At 35.4% G+C, this 19536-nt stretch overlaps 1 protein-coding gene and 1 long non-coding RNA gene across 2 annotated transcripts in view; both read right to left on the bottom strand.

Moving 5' to 3' along the window:
* The window catches only part of LOC136797453 (myosin heavy chain, clone 203-like), a 45559-nt gene extending 26063 nt beyond the window's left edge, over positions 1-19496 (bottom strand). The window contains exons 1-13 of the mRNA XM_067054028.1: positions 19344-19496; positions 11642-11996; positions 10977-11139; positions 10569-10643; positions 10252-10327; positions 9987-10030; positions 9524-9643; positions 9269-9323; positions 9119-9147; positions 8463-8915; positions 7885-7939; positions 4175-4251; positions 1753-1878 (exon numbers count right to left, since the gene is read on the bottom strand). Of these exons, the coding sequence (XP_066910129.1) occupies positions 1753-1878; positions 4175-4251; positions 7885-7939; positions 8463-8915; positions 9119-9147; positions 9269-9323; positions 9524-9643; positions 9987-10030; positions 10252-10327; positions 10569-10643; positions 10977-11139; positions 11642-11994 (1626 nt within the window). The 5' untranslated portion in view covers positions 11995-11996; positions 19344-19496. The remainder of the gene's footprint in view (positions 1-1752; positions 1879-4174; positions 4252-7884; positions 7940-8462; positions 8916-9118; positions 9148-9268; positions 9324-9523; positions 9644-9986; positions 10031-10251; positions 10328-10568; positions 10644-10976; positions 11140-11641; positions 11997-19343) is intronic.
* LOC136797509 (uncharacterized) lies at positions 5443-7449 on the bottom strand. The gene is made up of 3 exons (XR_010845260.1): positions 6829-7449; positions 6095-6209; positions 5443-5873 (listed from the first exon to the last, which is right to left on the bottom strand). It is a non-coding gene; the product is annotated as an uncharacterized lncRNA (long non-coding RNA).
* Positions 19497-19536: the final 40 nt, after the last annotated feature.

The raw sequence follows: 19536 nt of genomic DNA, 5'->3' as shown, positions 1-19536 counted from the left end.
GTAAGAGGTGGGTAAAGTGAAAGAGTTCAGCTTTGTCTCTTTCACATCAAAAAGCGAGCGCACATTTCGGTGGAGCCTCTCCTTTGGCTACTCGACCAGATTTCGACTTGATGATAGATCTGCTAGAAAGGGTCTTGAAAATCGAAAGGTTGAAGAAGAGCACAAGGAGAGGGGTAAGAGGTGGGTAAAGTGAAAGAGTTCAGCTTTGTCTCTTTCACATCAAAAAGCGAGCGCACATTTCGGTGGAGCCTCTCCTTTGGCTACTCGACCAGATTTCGACTTGATGATAGATCTGCTAGAAAGGGTCTTGAAAATCGAAAGGTTGAAGAAGAGCACAAGGAGAGGGGTAAGAGGTGGGTAAAGTGAAAGAGTTCAGCTTTGTCTCTTTCACATCAAAAAGCGAGCGCACATTTCGGTGGAGCCTCTCCTTTGGCTACTCGACCAGATTTCGACTTGATGATAGATCTGCTAGAAAGGGTCTTGAAAATCGAAAGGTTGAAGAAGAGCACAAGGAGAGGGGTAAGAGGTGGGTAAAGTGAAAGAGTTCAGCTTTGTCTCTTTCACATCAAAAAGCGAGCGCACATTTCGGTGGAGCCTCTCCTTTGGCTACTCGACCAGATTTCGACTTGATGATAGATCTGCTAGAAAGGGTCTTGAAAATCGAAAGGTTGAAGAAGAGCACAAGGAGAGGGGTAAGAGGTGGGTAAAGTGAAAGAGTTCAGCTTTGTCTCTTTCACATCAAAAAGCGAGCGCACATTTCGGTGGAGCCTCTCCTTTGGCTACTCGACCAGATTTCGACTTGATGATAGATCTGCTAGAAAGGGTCTTGAAAATCGAAAGGTTGAAGAAGAGCACAAGGAGAGGGGTAAGAGGTGGGTAAAGTGAAAGAGTTCAGCTTTGTCTCTTTCACATCAAAAAGCGAGCGCACATTTCGGTGGAGCCTCTCCTTTGGCTACTCGACCAGATTTCGACTTGATGATAGATCTGCTAGAAAGGGTCTTGAAAATCGAAAGGTTGAAGAAGAGCACAAGGAGAGGGGTAAGAGGTGGGTAAAGTGAAAGAGTTCAGCTTTGTCTCTTTCACATCAAAAAGCGAGCGCACATTTCGGTGGAGCCTCTCCTTTGGCTACTCGACCAGATTTCGACTTGATGATAGATCTGCTAGAAAGGGTCTTGAAAATCGAAAGGTTGAAGAAGAGCACAAGGAGAGGGGTAAGAGGTGGGTAAAGTGAAAGAGTTCAGCTTTGTCTCTTTCACATCAAAAAGCGAGCGCACATTTCGGTGGAGCCTCTCCTTTGGCTACTCGACCAGATTTCGACTTGATGATAGATCTGCTAGAAAGGGTCTTGAAAATCGAAAGGTTGAAGAAGAGCACAAGGAGAGGGGTAAGAGGTGGGTAAAGTGAAAGAGTTCAGCTTTGTCTCTTTCACATCAAAAAGCGAGCGCACATTTCGGTGGAGCCTCTCCTTTGGCTACTCGACCAGATTTCGACTTGATGATAGATCTGCTAGAAAGGGTCTTGAAAATCGAAAGGTTGAAGAAGAGCACAAGGAAAGGGGTAAGAGGTGGGTAAAGTGAAAGAGTTCAGTCAATTTAGTATTTATGAAACATGTTAAAAGTAACGAAACTTTTACGACGGTCTTTCTACATTAACGTAACTTTTGAATCTAGAAGTTTTAAAATCAGTGTTAATGAAGTTGTATAGTTCTAAACTACTTCATCCTTTTTATGAAAGAAAAACTTCTTGACTTACGTCGATTGATCGTTGTTTAGCTTTTCCATCTCTTTCTTGATCTTCTATCAATTTCAAAATATTGGATATTTGCTCTTCCATCATTTTCATCAAATTTCGAAACTCTGGTAATCGTTCTTCTTCCAACTGTAGTGAAGAAAACAAAAATTCATGATATGCACCATTGTAATATCTTCCACGGACCCAACAGCTGATTGGATGTAAGTGACGTATTAACTGATTTTATGCCACTTACAACCAATCAACTATTGGGTTCTTCTTCCAACTGTTGTAGTGAAGAAAAGAAAAATTCATGATATGCACCATTGCAATATCTTCCACGGACCGAACAGCTGATTGGTTGTAAGTGACGTATTAGCTGATTTTATGTCACTTACAACCAATCAACTATTGGGTTCTTCTTCCAACTGTAGTGAAAAAAACAAAAATTAACATTAAGAAAAGGTCCATAATACTATCCATCCACTTATTTTTCCCAGCAGTGCGGGTAGAAAGGGAGATCTTTATTTTCATTCCATAATCTATCTCATATAACCTTCATGATAAGTAAACAAGCTAGATGCTGAATGGACCTACCTGATGATGAAAGTTAGATAGCAATGCGAGGAGAAAAATGAAAAAAATCAGTCAGAAAATATAGCATTTAGCGAAAATGCATAACGCAATAAATTCATCATTGATTGTTGATGGAGGGAGAGGGGAGGGTTGTAGGGAAAAAATAAATAGAAAGTTCTGGTCGAAAAAATCATGCTTGATGGTTAGCATTGTTATCAATAATGTTTTTGTGTGAAAAAGATAGAAATATAAGGAAAAAATCCAATGAAAATCTGCAAAAACGGCGATTTCCGGTATATTTCTGGCCAGAAAAGAATTTTTCTAAAAAATCAAACTCGGCCATGTTTTGGGCATTACTATTACGCATCTTTGTGCAAAAAATCAGAAAAAACTAATGATGAAATCTCGAGAAAATGCCAAGAAACCGGTTTTTCCGGCATATTTCCGGCATTTTCGGCCGGAAAAAATGTTTTTCGAAAATCGGGCTCCGTCACATTTTAGGTATTGTCATTTTGTATCAGTGTGCAAAATTTCATAAACAAATAAAAAGTACAGCATGAGAAATTCAAGAAATACTGTCTTTCCGGCGAAAATAGGTTGTTCCAGCAACTTTTAAAATAGTTCCGGCTTCAAAAATCTATTTTATTGAAAATTGAAACATGCTCGATGGTTGGCATTGCTATTAATAATGTTTTTGAATGAAAAAACAACCAATTATAAGGAAAAAGTCCAATGAAAATCTAGAAAAACGGCGATTTCCGGCATATTTCAGGCATTTTCCACCGGAAAAAAAAAATTTCTGAAAAATCGGACTCGGCCATGTTTAGGGCATTGTTAACACGCATCTTTGAGCAAAAAATCAGAAAAAACTAATGATAAAATCTCGAGAAAATGCCAAAAAAACAGTTTTTCCGGCATATTTCCGGCATTTTCGGCCGGAAAAAGATGTTTTTCGAAAATCGGGCTCCGTCACAATTTAGGTATTGACATTTGGCATCATTGTGCAAAATTTCATGAAAGAATATAAAGTACAGCTCAAGAAATTCAAGAAATACCGTTTTTCCGGCGAAAATCGGCTGTCCCGGCGATTTTTAGAAAGTTCTGGCTTCAAAAATCTATTTTATTGAAAATTGAAACATGCTTGATGGTGGGCATTGCTATTAATAATGTTTTTGAATGAAAAAAACAACCAATTATATGGAAAAAGTCCAATGAAAATCCAGAAAAACGGCGATTTCCGGCATATTTCCGGCATTTCCGGCCGGAAAAAATTTTTTCTCAAAAATCGGACTCGGCCAAGTTTTGGACATTGCTAATACGCATCTTTGTGCAAAAAATCAGAAAAAACTAATGATGAAATCTTGAGAAAATGCCAAAAAACCGGCATATTTCCGGCATATTTCCGGCATTTTCGGCCGGAAATGATTTTTTTTCGAAAATCGGGCTCCGTCACATTTTGGCCATTGCCATTTTGCATCTTTGTGCAAAAAATCAGAAAAAACTAATGGGCCAATCTCGAGAAAAGCTGGTAACAGACGAACGAACGAACGAACGAACGAACGGACGAACAGACAGAGGTTAATTCATAGGACCTCCACCGGGGCACCCAGAGGTAGGTCCAAAAAGTAAAAGTTTCCTCGAACATTTGAATTCTTGAATATAAATTATTAAATGATAGCATTGAAATTTTGATCTCTAGATGAGAGAAGCAACAATTCAGGACGTGTTTTACTACAACTAGTGCATTCACTTATATATGTGGCTACTCTTCTTTGCTATCAAGTGCAAACCACTTCAGCATAACAGGATTAATTTCTTTAAAGGGGGGTTTCGAAATAACAGCAAAAAAATCCACATGTTAACTTACCACATCTCTCCAATGTTGTAGTCCACTGAGATTCTCTTTCAAATTCCTTATCTGACTCAACAAATCATCCAAGATTGCTGAAATGGAAAACAAAGATAATTAAAACAGGGTTCGATTTTTTACACTTAATGTTTTCTACGGAAACAGCCAGGTTTTTGCCAGTAGTTGCTAATTTCTAACAATTTCTTTTCAGCTTAAATTTGCCACTACCCAGCAGGCACACAACGTTGTTTTAACGTTCATCTAACGTTCACAACGTCCATTTAACGTTAGATGAACGTTGAAACAACGTTGTGTGCCAGCTGGGTACTAGCAAAACTAGGGTGTGTCCGTAGAAAATATCACATTATGAATATCATAAATGAAAGACCCGTTTGAACCCATGCCACCAATGGGAAAAATTTCTTTTTAATTGGAAAATTACGTGTAAGTCTCATCCTAATTGACAAAATCTTTTTAACTTTTTAAAATTCTTCATGGATAATCTCTTAGCTTTGAACAATAGAATAGCTCTTGTCCTCTCAGGGGCGTATCTAGGATTTTTAGGATACCCTGCAAAAAAGATTCAGCTATATATAGTGATTCAGCTATATATAGTGTCTAAGGAGGGCCCACCATGGTTGGGCCCGACGGGCTAGAAAATTTTTGAATTTCGACCCTCTAGATTGGCTAAAACAGCCACCTTTTTATGCCCAATGTACCATGAACCAGAGATAAAGAATTAAAATTCATTTCATTTAAACACAAAATGAAGCTGGGTTAAAGAGTTTTAAAAACTAAAAAAAGAGTGGCCTCTAAAATATGGAAAAAATGAAGGAAAGAGAAAGGAGGTGTAAAACATAGGCAATTCATTATATCAATGACAAAAATCATAACTATCATGAATTTTTAAAGAACTTTTTGAACTTTACACAAAAAAGTGAAAAATGATAGCAAAATAATACAATAGCACACAAAAGATTATAAATTATACAAAAATCTTTATCTGATCGTGATAATAGCATTAACAATAATAATAATATTTACCAAACTGTCTAAAATTTTTTAATATAATTTTGATTCTTATTATGTCAAATTTATTCATCTTATTGCTGCCAAAATGTGACTAAATGATTTCAAGCAGATTAATAATAATAGCCTTTTGCCATTTCAAATGAAAATTTAGAGAAAAAGAGCAAAACTATTTTATTCAGGCTGCTCAAGAAAAGAGTATTTCATTAGAAAATTGATTAATGTGATGCATTAAAGTATCCAAAACTAGAAATCAAACCATATGTCATCAGAAACTCATTCATCATTTATTCATTATGTACATAATGCAGCATGGTTATGTTTGGTATCAAAATTCAGTTGTTGTGTTATAAATTTTATACTTTATATATACATTATGCATCCAAATTCATTTCATGTCAAAATCAAATCAAGATGTACTTTCCTGAGATGATTTACATGAGGAATATTGATATCCAGTTTACAGGAAAAATTTTGAATCCAAAAACTTGCAAGAAACTAAATGTTAGGTACACATCATCATTTTGATTGAATTATTCCATTCTGTTGTTTCCTTAAAGTTAAATATGGTTCCACTCATCTTATTAGCAGACTTAGTCAGTGTTTACAAAGATTTAGTACCAACCACGTGAAGGTGCAAAATAATCCATTGATCTAGGGGCTACTAGACAGTATGATGGCAACTAACCTGAAAGTATATAATGAAGAGAGAATTAGGATCTTTGCAAGCTACACCTACATTAAAAACACAAAACAACAAAATTTAAGTCAAACGACAACTGGACAACCAATGATATTATTCTTATATAATAACCGGTTGACTGCTGGTAACCGCCAACCGCTATGCTTCATGAGTCTGTCTACTTAACTTCTTGTATGGGTTTTTTTGGTTCTGAGAATAATACTTACAATTCAGGAAAAGTTCTGCACACGTGCAAGACATCAAAGTGTATCCATCAAAGAATTTTTGCCCACAAGATGGAGAGAAATGGAACTGTACAGGCAATTTCCATTTGGAAGAGAACTAAAACAAAATAGAGAAATCATTTTTAAGATTGTCGTGCAGTTTTTATGACCAGTACTTGACTGGCAGGTGCTGGCCCGCAAACTAAACATAGTCAAATACAATCTGTTTGTGTACCTCAAAATAGTGTGCGAAAAACCCACCCAGCTCTTTCTCTCCCCAGAAAACTTTTTTAACCGGCCAAAACATATTAAAAACATTAGGGTGTCAAGGTCCTCAGAATCACAAAATTTTCAATGTTATTTTTTTTCTCTTATTTCAAAATAAAACCACAGTAGGTTAGTTGTCCCTTTGCCTCTAAAATTGCCACAAATTCATCTCCTGTCGTCAACCTTTTCTTAGCCAGAGTGATTGGCCAAACAAACAGTAGCTACGTACCCTGATTGATCAAATATCTTATAAATATTTCATGATTGGCCACTCACTCACCACTCACTCACTCACCACACACAACAAGTGGTTTTGTTGATTACCCAGGATTACCAAAAATTATGACAGGTCATAGTAGGCCAGATAAAAGTAGAGAAAGAGGGGGAAGGGAAGCAGTTTTTCCTGCACTTATCAGATTATAATTGATAACATGCAGGCATAAAAAATAATAGAAAAAAATACCACATACCTTACAGATTTGACTTTCCTTGTTGCAATGGATTTCAGAAGATAACCATAAGAAGAAAAACAAACATTGAGATAGATGACCTTGATGGGAGCCCTCAGATGACGAATTTGGAGAAGATCGAAAATGTGCAGGCTTCAAATTCTACAGAATTTGCGACAAAATAGATAAAATCAGGACTGTCTATTCTGTTTTTTCTTCTCCAAGCATCTGAAGCCATTTGACGAGTCTTGACTTTTAACGTTTTGACACTAACAGCCATCAAATCCCGGGCAAACCCTGCATTTTGACCTCATCCAGGTCTTTCTGCAAAACTTTGCAGGGTGCAGGCCTGCAAAACTCTTTTGTACACAAAATCTAAAATACAGACTCGAATTCACGCTTCTTGTAACGCGACTTGATAAACAGTTTTCTTATATTTACCGCGGACTTTAAGTCAGTAAAATAAATCTAATGACACTAACGAATGATCCGGAAAAACAACTCCGGGTAGGCTAAAAACAAGCTGCGACAAAAAAGACTCCGGAGCATACCCTGCGAGTGCATGTTTTGCAGGGGTGTCGCACCGCCCCTGCCTCTACGCCAAACTGGGTAAAGAATTCCCACTGGGGAAGGGGTGTTCAACAGGAGACATTTCAGTTGATGACAGACACACACATTTACAAGACAAATAATTTTTAAACATTAGTTTAGGAGATAGGAGTCTGCAGTTTGGAAGATTGAAAAATTTGAGCGAGTATATCAAAAGTCTGTCTCAAAAGTACTTTTTTGATTTTTTTAATTTCTCAGCATATATTGAAAAGCTATACATCATTGAAAAGATATTTCAAAGGAGAATAATCTAGAAGATTCGAGATTTTTGAAAAATTGAAAAAAGAAGACCCGGTTCAAAAATCATTAAATCAGACTATTTAGAATATTTGATAAGCTATTATGTTTTTTAAGAGACAGAAAAACTTTTGCTGAAAATGTTTTGTTCAAATTAAATAATTCTTACAGCACGCAATTTACTTATGCATGGGCATAAAATAATTTTTCTATAGGCGGTCTAAAACTCACCATTGTTAAGAAGTCCATCTAAGTCCGATTTATCAGCTTTCAAGGCCAATTGTTCCTGAAAAGTAAAGTATTTAAAAGTCTATTGCTATATTTCGAAAATACAAATTTATTTTCCCAATGCTAGAGTCTTAAATGCAAAAGTACAGAAAGTAATACCACGCTTTTGTAGAGTTTTACTAAATTTAGACTTTAGTTCCATTTGCCTTTTTTTCGGTGTTCCAAAAAAAGGTTTTTCTAAGTTGACTTTGCATACAGTAACACAATTGTTTTAAGACTCATACAATCCACCACTAACTAAGTAAATAATTTTTATAAAAAAACAAAGCATATAAAAACATAAGGCTTCGAAGACAAAAATTTAAGAACATTCTAAGAAAACTTTAAGCACTGTAGACTCTGAAACGTATAAATTTAAGAAATTAGACCAAAATACTTTCACAATCTTAAAAGCAAGGGTAATTTAAGAAAATTTTTAGGCTTAAATCCCTTAAAACCCACAAAGCTAATAATACCTAGAGGCTCAGATTTTGTCAACGTTTTAGGCAAAAACGCGTAGGCATCACTGTTGCAAAACTTACTCTTGTTCTATCTAAAGCATCCATTAAAGCATTATGTCGTTCATTCAGCATCCCTAACTCATTTAATCGTTTGATGACGTCATCACTTGGTTGGTATTCCTGTTGTTTTTGATTTGAACTTGATGAAGGACGACTATTCCTGTGTGAACGGTAAGAACGGTTTGACGAGCTACTGTCAGGGCGGTCTTTTTCTGTTTGTTTACTACTGGGTGGGCGAGGTGATGTTTGATAGGCTTCAGATGTTACAACTGCGGGTGTAGATTGTCTGCTACTTGATGGGCGGCTGTTTACAGGACTATGGCTTCCTTGTTCGGGCTGCTGGCTTGTTGAAGGGCGGCTATTAAATGGCGTGCTAGTTATGGCGTTTTCAAGTTGTGGCCATTTAACGTAGATGTCAAGAGTTTCCAGATCTTCTTTACGTGGAAGCTGATCCATTTGATCCTTCAGCCTCATCTGTGAAAGTTAACAATAGGAAAGTTTTTAAATAGCTTGACCAATGTTTTTTTAATAGTTTGTTATGTCTCACTTAAAGATAAAATGGGGTAAAAATTGGGGGCAAGTGTCAAAAGCTAAAACGAAAATATTAATTGAGAGTTAATTGATGTGTATGATCTGGTATGATTGCTCCGAATTAAAGAAAGAGAAAATTTGATTACCATTTCTTCATTCATGCGTTTTAAGTCACCTAAAGAATGAAAAAAAAATTATAACTTATGGACTTAATCATTGCTGAGAAAAAGTTTAAATTATGAAAACATGAATTAAAACTAATTGTAATTTGTCTAAAAGATTGACGGTTTACTTACTGTTATCTGGCATTGCACTTAGCAAGCTTAAAGGGGCTTTAGTCTTCATTTCTTCCTGAAATTACAACAAAACATTAAGATAATATCAAAATAGTATCAATTTTTATTTGATGTTGCCAATCTTTTTCCTTCACAGAATGGAATGAAGTTACATCCCAATAATATAAGTTATCAAATTGAAGTTGGCAACTGTTGAGATGTAGTCAAGTTTAAGCATTATTCAAGATCTTGTGGAAATGAATTTTCAATACATACGTTAATTTGGTCGGCAATGGCTCTTGCTTTGTCTTTTTCTTGAACAAAAACATCACTCAAAACAAAATCTTCCAAATCATTCAATGAAGCACAGTCTCCAAGTTTCTCGTTAATATCATTCTAAAAACAAGTAACCAAACATAGTGTTAAAAAACAATTGTCTTTTGTTGGGATAAGAACTCGGAGAACTCGGAGAACTCTATTCAAGGAAAGTCTGAACCCCCACTTTAACGAGGTCAGATTTTCCCTTAATAAACAAAAAAAAAAAAAAAAAAGGACAAAAAAACCTGCAAGAATTTTTACTAAACTAAGCCTTCGGATGAGCTCATTGAAACTTTTTGGAGTTTTGCACTCAATGAGTTTATTTGAAGCGCTTCATAGAAAGTTTTCCTAATATTTTTTAGTATAATATAAATTAGTCTCGATATGTTTAAAGAATTAGAATTAATTACAATGAACTCACAATTTCCTTTTTCAGTTCCGCAACTTTCTCAACAGCCTTGTCACCTGTTTAATATAAAATACAATGAGTGAAAAGTCTGTTTCATTATCTATTTGACAAACTTGAAAAATCAATGAACCAGTTTAATGTTTGAGTCATACGATATTTATCTAAAGGATCAGTTTTGGTTTCACTCTTCAATAAAGACAATATCTAGGTTATAATTTCACATGGTAATAGCAATCCCATATTCTTATCTGATTGAAGAGCTTTCTGTGTAACTCACTGGCAGCGTCAATCCTGACATTTAGATGATTGGCACGGTCAGAAATTGCCTTCAGTTGGCTGTAAAGGTCGTCAATCTAAAATAAAGATTTGTATCATAAAAAAATAACGGGTGACCAAGGAATCAAAGTCATTTACGATATTCTGCTTAATGATGGGTTTATATAGTTTAAAATATTTTGAAAAAACTTTCTGCTTCTTTTAGGTATTATCGTTGGTATGTTAAAGCAGGAGTCTTGGATAGACTGATCATCAATGTTTCTATCATCGTTTATGCAGATTATAATAATAATACTATGAAAAATAATTTGTGTTAACCTGTCCTTGACATTTTGATTGGTCATCTGAAACTTTCTTCAACTCTGGTATCAATTTATCAACCAGTTCTGTTAACTGTAAAAATAATAAATATAACCGTACATCCTGTGCCCAAGTTCAGGAGTTGCCATAAAGCCATTATGGTAATAACCGGGAGGGCACATTGCTATACATTATAAAAATAATAAATATATATACTTGAAGATGAAGTCTCAACTGAACAATTTGCAGAGAGGAGCTGTATTTTACTTAAAAGCATCAATATCAAGTAATATCAAAACAAAAATACCTGAAATTTCATCTTAGTGCAGTATTGGTGCGAAACTCAGAAAGTGTGCCTGTTTTTATTTTTTGTTGTGATAAAAGATGCAAAATTTAAACAAGGATTATAAAATTTGAAGTAATTACTTTCTGTATGCCTTCTTCAGCTCCATTCATTCGATGATTCAGACTCACGAAATGCCAAAGATCTGTCACTATTGTATCAGGACTTGTTTTCTCTGAAGCCCAAGACCTTAGCTCATCAACTGATGGGAAGTTTTTCACAATCTTAAGCTCCGACTCGATAAACCTAAAATTAAAGATAAAAGCTAGATAAAAATCAAGATCTTGTTATAGTTTAAACATAGCTCTCTTTCTTTAAAGGAGTATTATACCTTCCAGAAAACCCAAAAAGGGAGGTGCCTTCTGTACAATGGATCTTGAAATGTATCATCAACATTGATAAACTCAAGCTAACGTGAAACTGCAAGAGACAAGATTTGACACAGTAAGAAAGTAACAAAATGAAATTTTTGATTCACAGTTCAAACACCAATAACTACTATTTTAATGGGATAAATTGTTGGTTGTCCAAATACGCATCAAAAGCGCTTCTTTGATGCCAGTAAACATTTTAAAAGTAGCTATTTGACATTTTTTGAGTTTTTCTCAAAAATATTTTGCGAATAAGGCCTTTCTACATTTCCATTGGGACTTAATTTTGCGGTGACACCAAAATCTTAATGACAAAAATTTAATCCCCACAAAAATTTATCCCAACAAAAGTATAGACAAAACAAACAAATACTCACTTTAGCCTATCTTCGATGTCAGCTGGTAAAATCTTGGGAGGTTTCTCCTCATCGACTTGTTTTTGTAACCCTATGGGGCTTTTGGCATAATCACCAACTATGACTGAGACTCTTGATCGAAGTTTGTCGTAACCACCACCAGCAGTTCTTGGACGTTTATGAACTTTAGATTGAATAAATTTGAATGCATTGCTAAATACTGGATCCTCTTCTTCAATCAAAATTTGGTCTTTGGAAATTCCACTTTTAGTGAAAAGTTCTCTGAGTAGCCCATGGAGTGTTATTAAATTAAGCGGTCCAATTTCTGGTCCTCCTAGAGCAATGTCTAGCACTGTATCATAATCCAGCTCCATTTCTAAAATAAATAAGAAATTAGTAAGATATAACCAATGAAAACTTTCAAAAAACCTTTTCAGTGAAAATTATCCTGCCATGAAGGGTCATACAGCTACTACAAGACATTGTCCAGTAGTAAATCCTTTCTAATAATTCTTTACAGCCAAAAAAAAGATATAAAGGAAAAACTGAAAAATGCTAATGTTTACTCTACTACTACTTTACTCTAGCTTTACTTATGCTAGGAAATGAAATTTGAACCAAAGATGCAAATTTCTGAAGGGATTATTTTGAAAAAAAGGTTTTTCAAAGTTTGCCTACATCAGCATTTAACTTAAGTTTACAAGTGTCATTTAGTTTTTGCTGGCTTATAGAATGGCAGGATCCTGGATGGTTTCCCTGACTGAATAGGACCGACAGACTTGACAAAAGGCAGTATAGACCTAACTCTTCATATAAAAATTACGGGAAAAGCATGTTTGGACTTTGTTGCTAAACCAGGCGTACCCAATCGATAACATCGATTGTCGATTTAATCGATGTCAATCAATAAAAGTCGTTCGTAATCGATGATCGATCGATTACTAATCGATGGCCAATCGATAGGAGCGTAAAATTCTATTATCGATTGGTACTGATTGGTATCGATTTTCATCGATTAAACTCGATTATTAACTCGATTTTATCATTCAATCAATGGCTATTGAATTCGATTGTTATCGATCAAGATCTATTGCGATCGATTGTGCTAATTTTCTGTATGTATGATCGCTACTCTGTGTATCAGAGTGTATCTCACGATAATATCGTAGCGTACTTTAAAGGAAGAAATTTTCGCGGAATTTAATTTCGCGGTTCACAGCTCAAAATTCTGAAGTTTCGCGGGAATTTAATTTCGCAGTCCAAGAGAATTTTGTCTTGATTATTGCATTTTTTTGCAAAAAAGACTTTTAGGGTTTTTTTTTCAGTTGACCCAAAAAATCACATTTCCCGGCATTTTAATTTCACGGTTGAGCTCCAAAATCGTTTTTCGCGGCATTTTAATTTTGCGGTTTTCTGAACTCGACCGCGAAACCGCGAAATTTTCATGCAATAAAGTACGGGGTGCACCAAAAAAAAGTATACAACTTTTTTGAGATATTGCAAGCTTCCGGATTTAAATTTCTTGTTCATTTTTTTTTTATCGCATAGAGGATGCTCTAACTTGAATTTTGAGCTATCATACATTAGGTTTGAAAAAGTAATTAGAAAATTATTTTTAAAAAAACTGACTTTTTTTTAATGTCGAAATTTCAAAAAATCATCAAAAACAGCGAGCAAACTTTTCTCTTGGCACTTACCTTCTTTACACATAAAAATACCAAAAAATGCAACTGTGTTCATCAAAACTCGTTATGGAATTTAAGAATATGGTAAAACAAGCTATTCCCATGTGGAAAAATATTTTTGGTAAAGCTGAAAATTTTTTTGGAAATCTCCAAGAGAGGTGTGGTGTGCTACGTGAGAAAATTTTTGAAAAAATAAATCACCATTCCTCAACTAGTTGCTCAAAGAACTTAGGTCTGCATTAAGTTTGCTGGTGTTGGAAATATTCATGACGTGTAAATACGATGGACAAACCGTTGGCAAAATATAAGATAGTAGAAAACAGAATCAAAAAGACAATGAAATTGTGTTTTTGTCATTTTGTCTTATTTATAGCGTGATTGCTGTTTTTAATGATTTTTTGAAATTTCGACATGGAAAAAAAGTCAGTTTTTTGAAAATAACTTTCGAACTACTTTTTCAAATTTAATGTATAATAGCTCAAAATTCAAGTTAGAGCATCCTCTATACAATAAAAAAATAATGAACAAAAAATATAAATCCTAAAGCTCACAATATCTCGACAAACCTGTATACTTTTTTTTGGTGCACCCGTTATTCGACGGCCGGATGACTATTCTGACGACCAATTTTCCACTGGTCGGTGGACGACTATCCACCGACCGAATAACTATCTCGATGGCCGAGTTTCCCGCAATTCTAACCCTCTTGGCGACCAGGGCTTGGGTAGAATCACACAAACAAATCACTGTATTAATCGGATTAATGCACAGGGGAATAGGAATGGCCAAATACCATGTACCGTGGTTTTTCTAATTTAACGCGTAGTCTAATTTAACGCGTACCCTGTTTTTGGCGAAAAATCTTAATTAATCTTACTCTAATTATTAACGCGTAGCCAAAATTCTGCATAATTAATTTCACTCCTAATTATTACGCGTGATCAAGCCTTGGACAAGAAAAATTAGACAGGAAAGTTTTATTTTTGATAAACTTCTTTCTTTCAAAAACACAAATTAAAGGGATCTTCGTCATCCTCCTCTGCCTCCTCCAAATCAGCTAATGCTTGTTAATACATTATACGATCTATATGTAATATATTACACAAGCCTTTAACGCGTACTTAAAACACTTGAATATCGTAATTATATAATTGTTCTCTAGTTTTTCATGCGTAGCGTCGAAAATAATTATTTATTGCCACGCGTTAAATTAGAAAAACCACGGTAGGGTTCGTAATAACTAAAATGTGAAACGTCAGAGAAACGGTTGGAAACGATATGGAAACGTGGGGAATCGCCCTGGAAACGGGAAAAAACGACATAGAAATGGGGAGAAACGATTGGAAACGGGTAAACGACCAACAGTGAACAAAGCTTCTGTTGTATCATTAGTCGGTTCCCGTCGTCGCAAACGCCGGTTTAGCAAAGCCCTTAGGATGATAAAGATGGTATTGTTGATGCTCTCAAACTTTATTTTTAAGGGGAATTCGAATAAGTTTTCATCAACCACGGGAGTACATATCATATCGTAAATATCTTTTTATGCTTCAAATGGAATAAGAGATAGAATGGGACTTCTTCACCAGAAATAGTAAATAAATAGTAAATAATAAATCTTCAATTGTGAGAGTTTCTTCAGTAAGTTTGAAAGCGATTTCAATTTAATTTTAATCAAAAACGGGAACTTATTGACTTGAGCAGTAAAACGCCAAATTGAAAGCGTCAATATCTCATCAGTGTGTAAGAATGGAAAATATATTAAAAAATGTTGCTTGCTGTATTTACGAATTTGAGGTCGACATGACACTCCTTAGAAGACCAAATACTGCACGAAATCCCTCTTTCATACTCGAATCAACCCCTTGGCAAAATTTGAGAAATTTTTCATGAACTCATCAAACGCATCATAAGCGCTTTTGATAGTAAAGGGGAAACTATAGACTGAATTAATCCCAAAGAACGAAAAATTACCACTTAAAATGGTTTAAAACTAAAGATATGACAAATTTTATGTTTTGTTACGTCATTTGGGCTCTAAATGATGTCATTGAATGTGTAATAAACTTTTCACTCTACTGTAACTATTTCTTCATTGACCAACTATATGCTCATGATGATTTCTGAGTTTTTGATGACGTCATCGGACCTAAGATGCCTCAATTTGAATATATTTAATTTCGAAAGTCTCTATATACCCACTCTTACCCCTCCTAACTTATTTTCCATTAAAATTCTTGATCCAATGAGGGGTCAACGACCTCCCAACTCCTTTTCAAACTCGAGATATCGCATTTTGAAGTTTTTCCCAAACTTGTGACGTCATTGGGTCCCGTTCTAATGTTGTCAACGGTCAATTCAAGAATTTTGGAATTTTTGTGGTCAACGGGTAGCTCATGCCCCAAGGGTCCCAAAAAAACAAAAAACATCAATTATTTCCACGGGAATGTGGGTTTTTAAATTTGCGAAAGATTTGCACTGCAACGACTTTTTCATAGATAACCTGTATCCGTATACTCTTACGGTTATGCGAAGCCTGTGATAGACGGAGATGTATCTTAAAGCTGGGCTAGCGTTACATAAATTTCCGTATCGTTCCCACTGGTTTCCACCCGTTTCCATATCGTTTCCGTGTCGTTTCCACCTGTTTCCGTGTCGTTTCCACCCGTTTCCGTATCGTTTCCACCCGTTTCCGTATCGTTTCCACCCGTTTCTGTATCGTTTCCACCCGTTTCTGTATCGTTTCCACCCGTTTCTCCGACGTTTCACCTTTTAGTTACTACGGGTAGGGTTGCGTTTTTAGCGAATATAAAGAAATCGATATTAATCGATAACAATCGAAAGCAATCAGCGATTAATCGATAGCAATCGATAACAATCGAATCCAATCGATAAGAACGTAAAGTCTTAGTATCGATTGGCTATCGATTGTTTATCGATTAGTTATCGATCACTATCGATTAATATCGATTGATTTCCCGTATCGATTTCATCGATTGGGTACGCCTGGGCTAAAGTCCTGCAAAAGCGGGACAAAAATTAGTTTTTTTAAGTTTGCAAAAAAAACGCCACATAGAAGATCTTTCAAATTCAGTATGTGCATAGCTGTCATGCCAACGTTTTCTCCCGCTGGAAAAAAATTCAGCCTATAATCTCCCGCATTTTCAGGATTTTCTCCCGCATCTCCTGCATTTCCAAAAATTTTCTGATTTCCTGAAAAAAAATTCAGATTTTGTAAAAGCGACATGGCAAAATTTCCTGAATTTGGAAAATTGGGACGAAAAATCCCTGATTTCCCTGATTTCTCGAAAAAAACAACTTGCAAAAGTTCTAGGAAGGAAAATAAAAAAGGGATAATGATAATTGAATACTATCCACTGATGATCCGCAGCACTATCGTAAAGGTAGAATCGCTTTGAGTACTCTTCGCTTGAGAAAATGATTGACAGATTGCGGGTGTTCTGCGAGTATTTCGGCACAAGTGTTACGCGTAAGCCAAATCGCGTATTACGAACAAACTCTAAATTGCCAAGTACAGGAGAAAAAAAATCAAAATTCTAAATGGCGGCCAAGCCCACGCTGATAACTATCAAAAATCTTCGTTTTTCAATCAGCTATTGCAGCTCAATAAATCAATGAAATAATTTGAAATAAAAAGTAAACAAACCTTGAACCTTTCATGAATCCAAATAAACCAGCTGCGCTGGAAGGTCAGCCCAATAAGCTTAAAAGGGTTAAAACGATTAGAAGGAAGTACAATCAAGAGACCTAATTGGATGTTAAAACCAAAGAGGTTGAAAAGCTCATTTTGGTTGAACTTCAGACAAAAAAAAGTTTAACACAAAGTTGAATTTGTCCAAATGTGATAGATTATTTCATCCTTGGAATTTCACATAAATCTTTTCGTTAGAATGTCTTAAATCTGTTCTTTATTCACTTAGAAAGTATCCGAGGCGGCCGCTTTATAATATGTTCACTGAGGCTTTCGTCACTTTTGTTCATTTTTGGTATTTTTATGTTGATTTATTTATTTTTTCTCCAGTCAAGGCCGCCCCTCGTTTATAGTTGAATGTGACGGCCGACTGGGACGTGCCGCTGGAGTTTGAAAAGTGGACCCTGTCAGATATGAATTTTAGGCAAAATTAGGACCCTGTCAGAACAAAAAATTGATATTTTTTCCCATTTTAGCCCTGAAAATAAAAGTAGACAAAAATTTGAAAGATTTTCTGTTTTCCACCCTAAAAATCGACCATGTCAGATACACATCTTGAAAATTAGTAAATTTGGGAACCTGTCAGATATCTTCAGAGCCTATTAATTAGGAACCCTGACAAGCGGCACGTCCCCGTGCCCAACTTTCTGAACTTTGCCTAAATGCCTCCCCGGGCACGGTTAGCTGTCTAGTAATCACTTGAAAAGAATAGTCAATTGATTCAAATTGATTTAAATGGCGTGTTGAACCTAGTATAATGTAAATGAATAAGGCATATTTTATATTGAGGGAGCTGCTTAGGAAATTCCGTCCAGTTTCGATAACTCAATCAAAAGTTATGACGATTCTAAGTCTATGCTACGCCACACTACGCCTCAAAACCAATCTTAAAAAACTTTCTTTTACACTCTCTATTTATTTACAATTCAATAGCTTCTTTCAATTTATTGAATATATATAAAAAAAAAAACATTTTTCACTTTCTTTTTTTTAATTATAGTGTTCTTTTATTATTATGCGCAAACCTCTTGATGAAGTTATGTGTTTCTTTTATTTGCGTAGCTAACGCGAGCAGTATCCCGGTTTTCCAAAAAGAAACCCAAAGTCAAATCGGGAATAAATCGGAAAAATCGGGGAAACACCTTTTTGAACACGGACGCAGCGAATGGAAAAAGCCGATTTGAAAGCTCAGCTTGGGCTGACCAATAATTAAAAGTATTCATCTAAAGTGAAGATTACATTTCAAAATAAAACGATTTCCAAACCAACCTTAAGTCAGTGTCTGCCAACTAAAAATTTCTCTGCGGGGTCACTGGCAAGGAGTTACGACTTCAGACTTTAGATTCCAATTCTTGTATAGGCTGCAACTACACTGCCAAATGATCTGTATTACAAAGACTTCTAAATGGGTTCATAAGTTAAGAAAATGAGATTATCATCTAGCACGGGGGTTTTGTTTTTAAAAACAAACTTCAAAATAAAATTGTTAATGAACTTCTTACTTAAAATATCACTTACTTACATAATTTATTTATGATATAACACCCCTTTCTTAAATAAATGGGCTCTTAAAGTCTTTTATGTTTGCCGCAAGAAGAGAAAAAAATTTAATTTGACCCCGGTTTTTTCTCTTTTTCTAGCTAGTTCCCGCGTGTTAGTGTAGACATAACTTTAATCCGGGGAAATGAAGCGTTTTCATTGGTCTAAAATCACGGATGGTCACATGACCAGAATTTTTATCCAGGGAAATGCCGTCGCCGCAATGTTTTGCTTTAGTGAGATTGACCATTTTGTTGTTTGGATTTGAGCAGGCAAAATTTCTGTACAAACCAAAATATGGCTTCGTTGGAATACCGGTTGAAACACTTGTGTCGGCTCATCAATCCTCGGACCGCGCTAAAAATGGTAGACGTAGCTGTGATAGATCATTTCGATAAAAGTTGTTGGAATGTTTACAATGCTCTTGACAGAAAATCGTTTGTTTTATTGTCAATGATGACAGTGTCGTTATTAATTTTGTTAGATCTGACATATTGATGTTTGTAAGTGCACTTTATAGTTTTGATTCCCATTGAATAATCATATTCTGGTTTTCATGTTATTAAATGCTGTTTTAGAGCTTTAGAGCTAGCCTGAAAGGAACACACAATAAGACCCAAGAATCTTACGATGAGGGCGTTTTGTCTCCACCTGATATAACGACCACAGAAGACGCTGTTTAAAAAGCAGGGGTAAAAATAGTAAGTATATAATATCTTTTGTAAGTGTTTATTTTGCGATATATATAATTATTATAAACATGGAAAGTGTTAGAAAAGATGATACTTACAGATTTTAGTTAGCAAGAGCTTACAGGAGCAAGATAAATCCAAGGACACCAATTATAATAGATTCGAGACTTGATGAAACATAAAAATGAGCATTCTTGTTCATTTTTGTTGATTTTCTCTCAATCGCTCTCAAAACACATGGCGTCTTAGCTATATCGAATGATCTTGTGGTCACACTTTGGATTGGTGAAA

This window comes from Clytia hemisphaerica, unplaced genomic scaffold, assembly GCF_902728285.1.
Source record: "Clytia hemisphaerica strain Z4C2 unplaced genomic scaffold, Clytia hemisphaerica genome assembly, whole genome shotgun sequence".
NCBI classification, from domain to species: Eukaryota; Metazoa; Cnidaria; class Hydrozoa; order Leptothecata; family Clytiidae; genus Clytia; species Clytia hemisphaerica.
The sequence above is the reverse complement of the archived record's forward strand: the minus strand, read 5'-3'. Positions and strand labels throughout refer to the sequence as shown.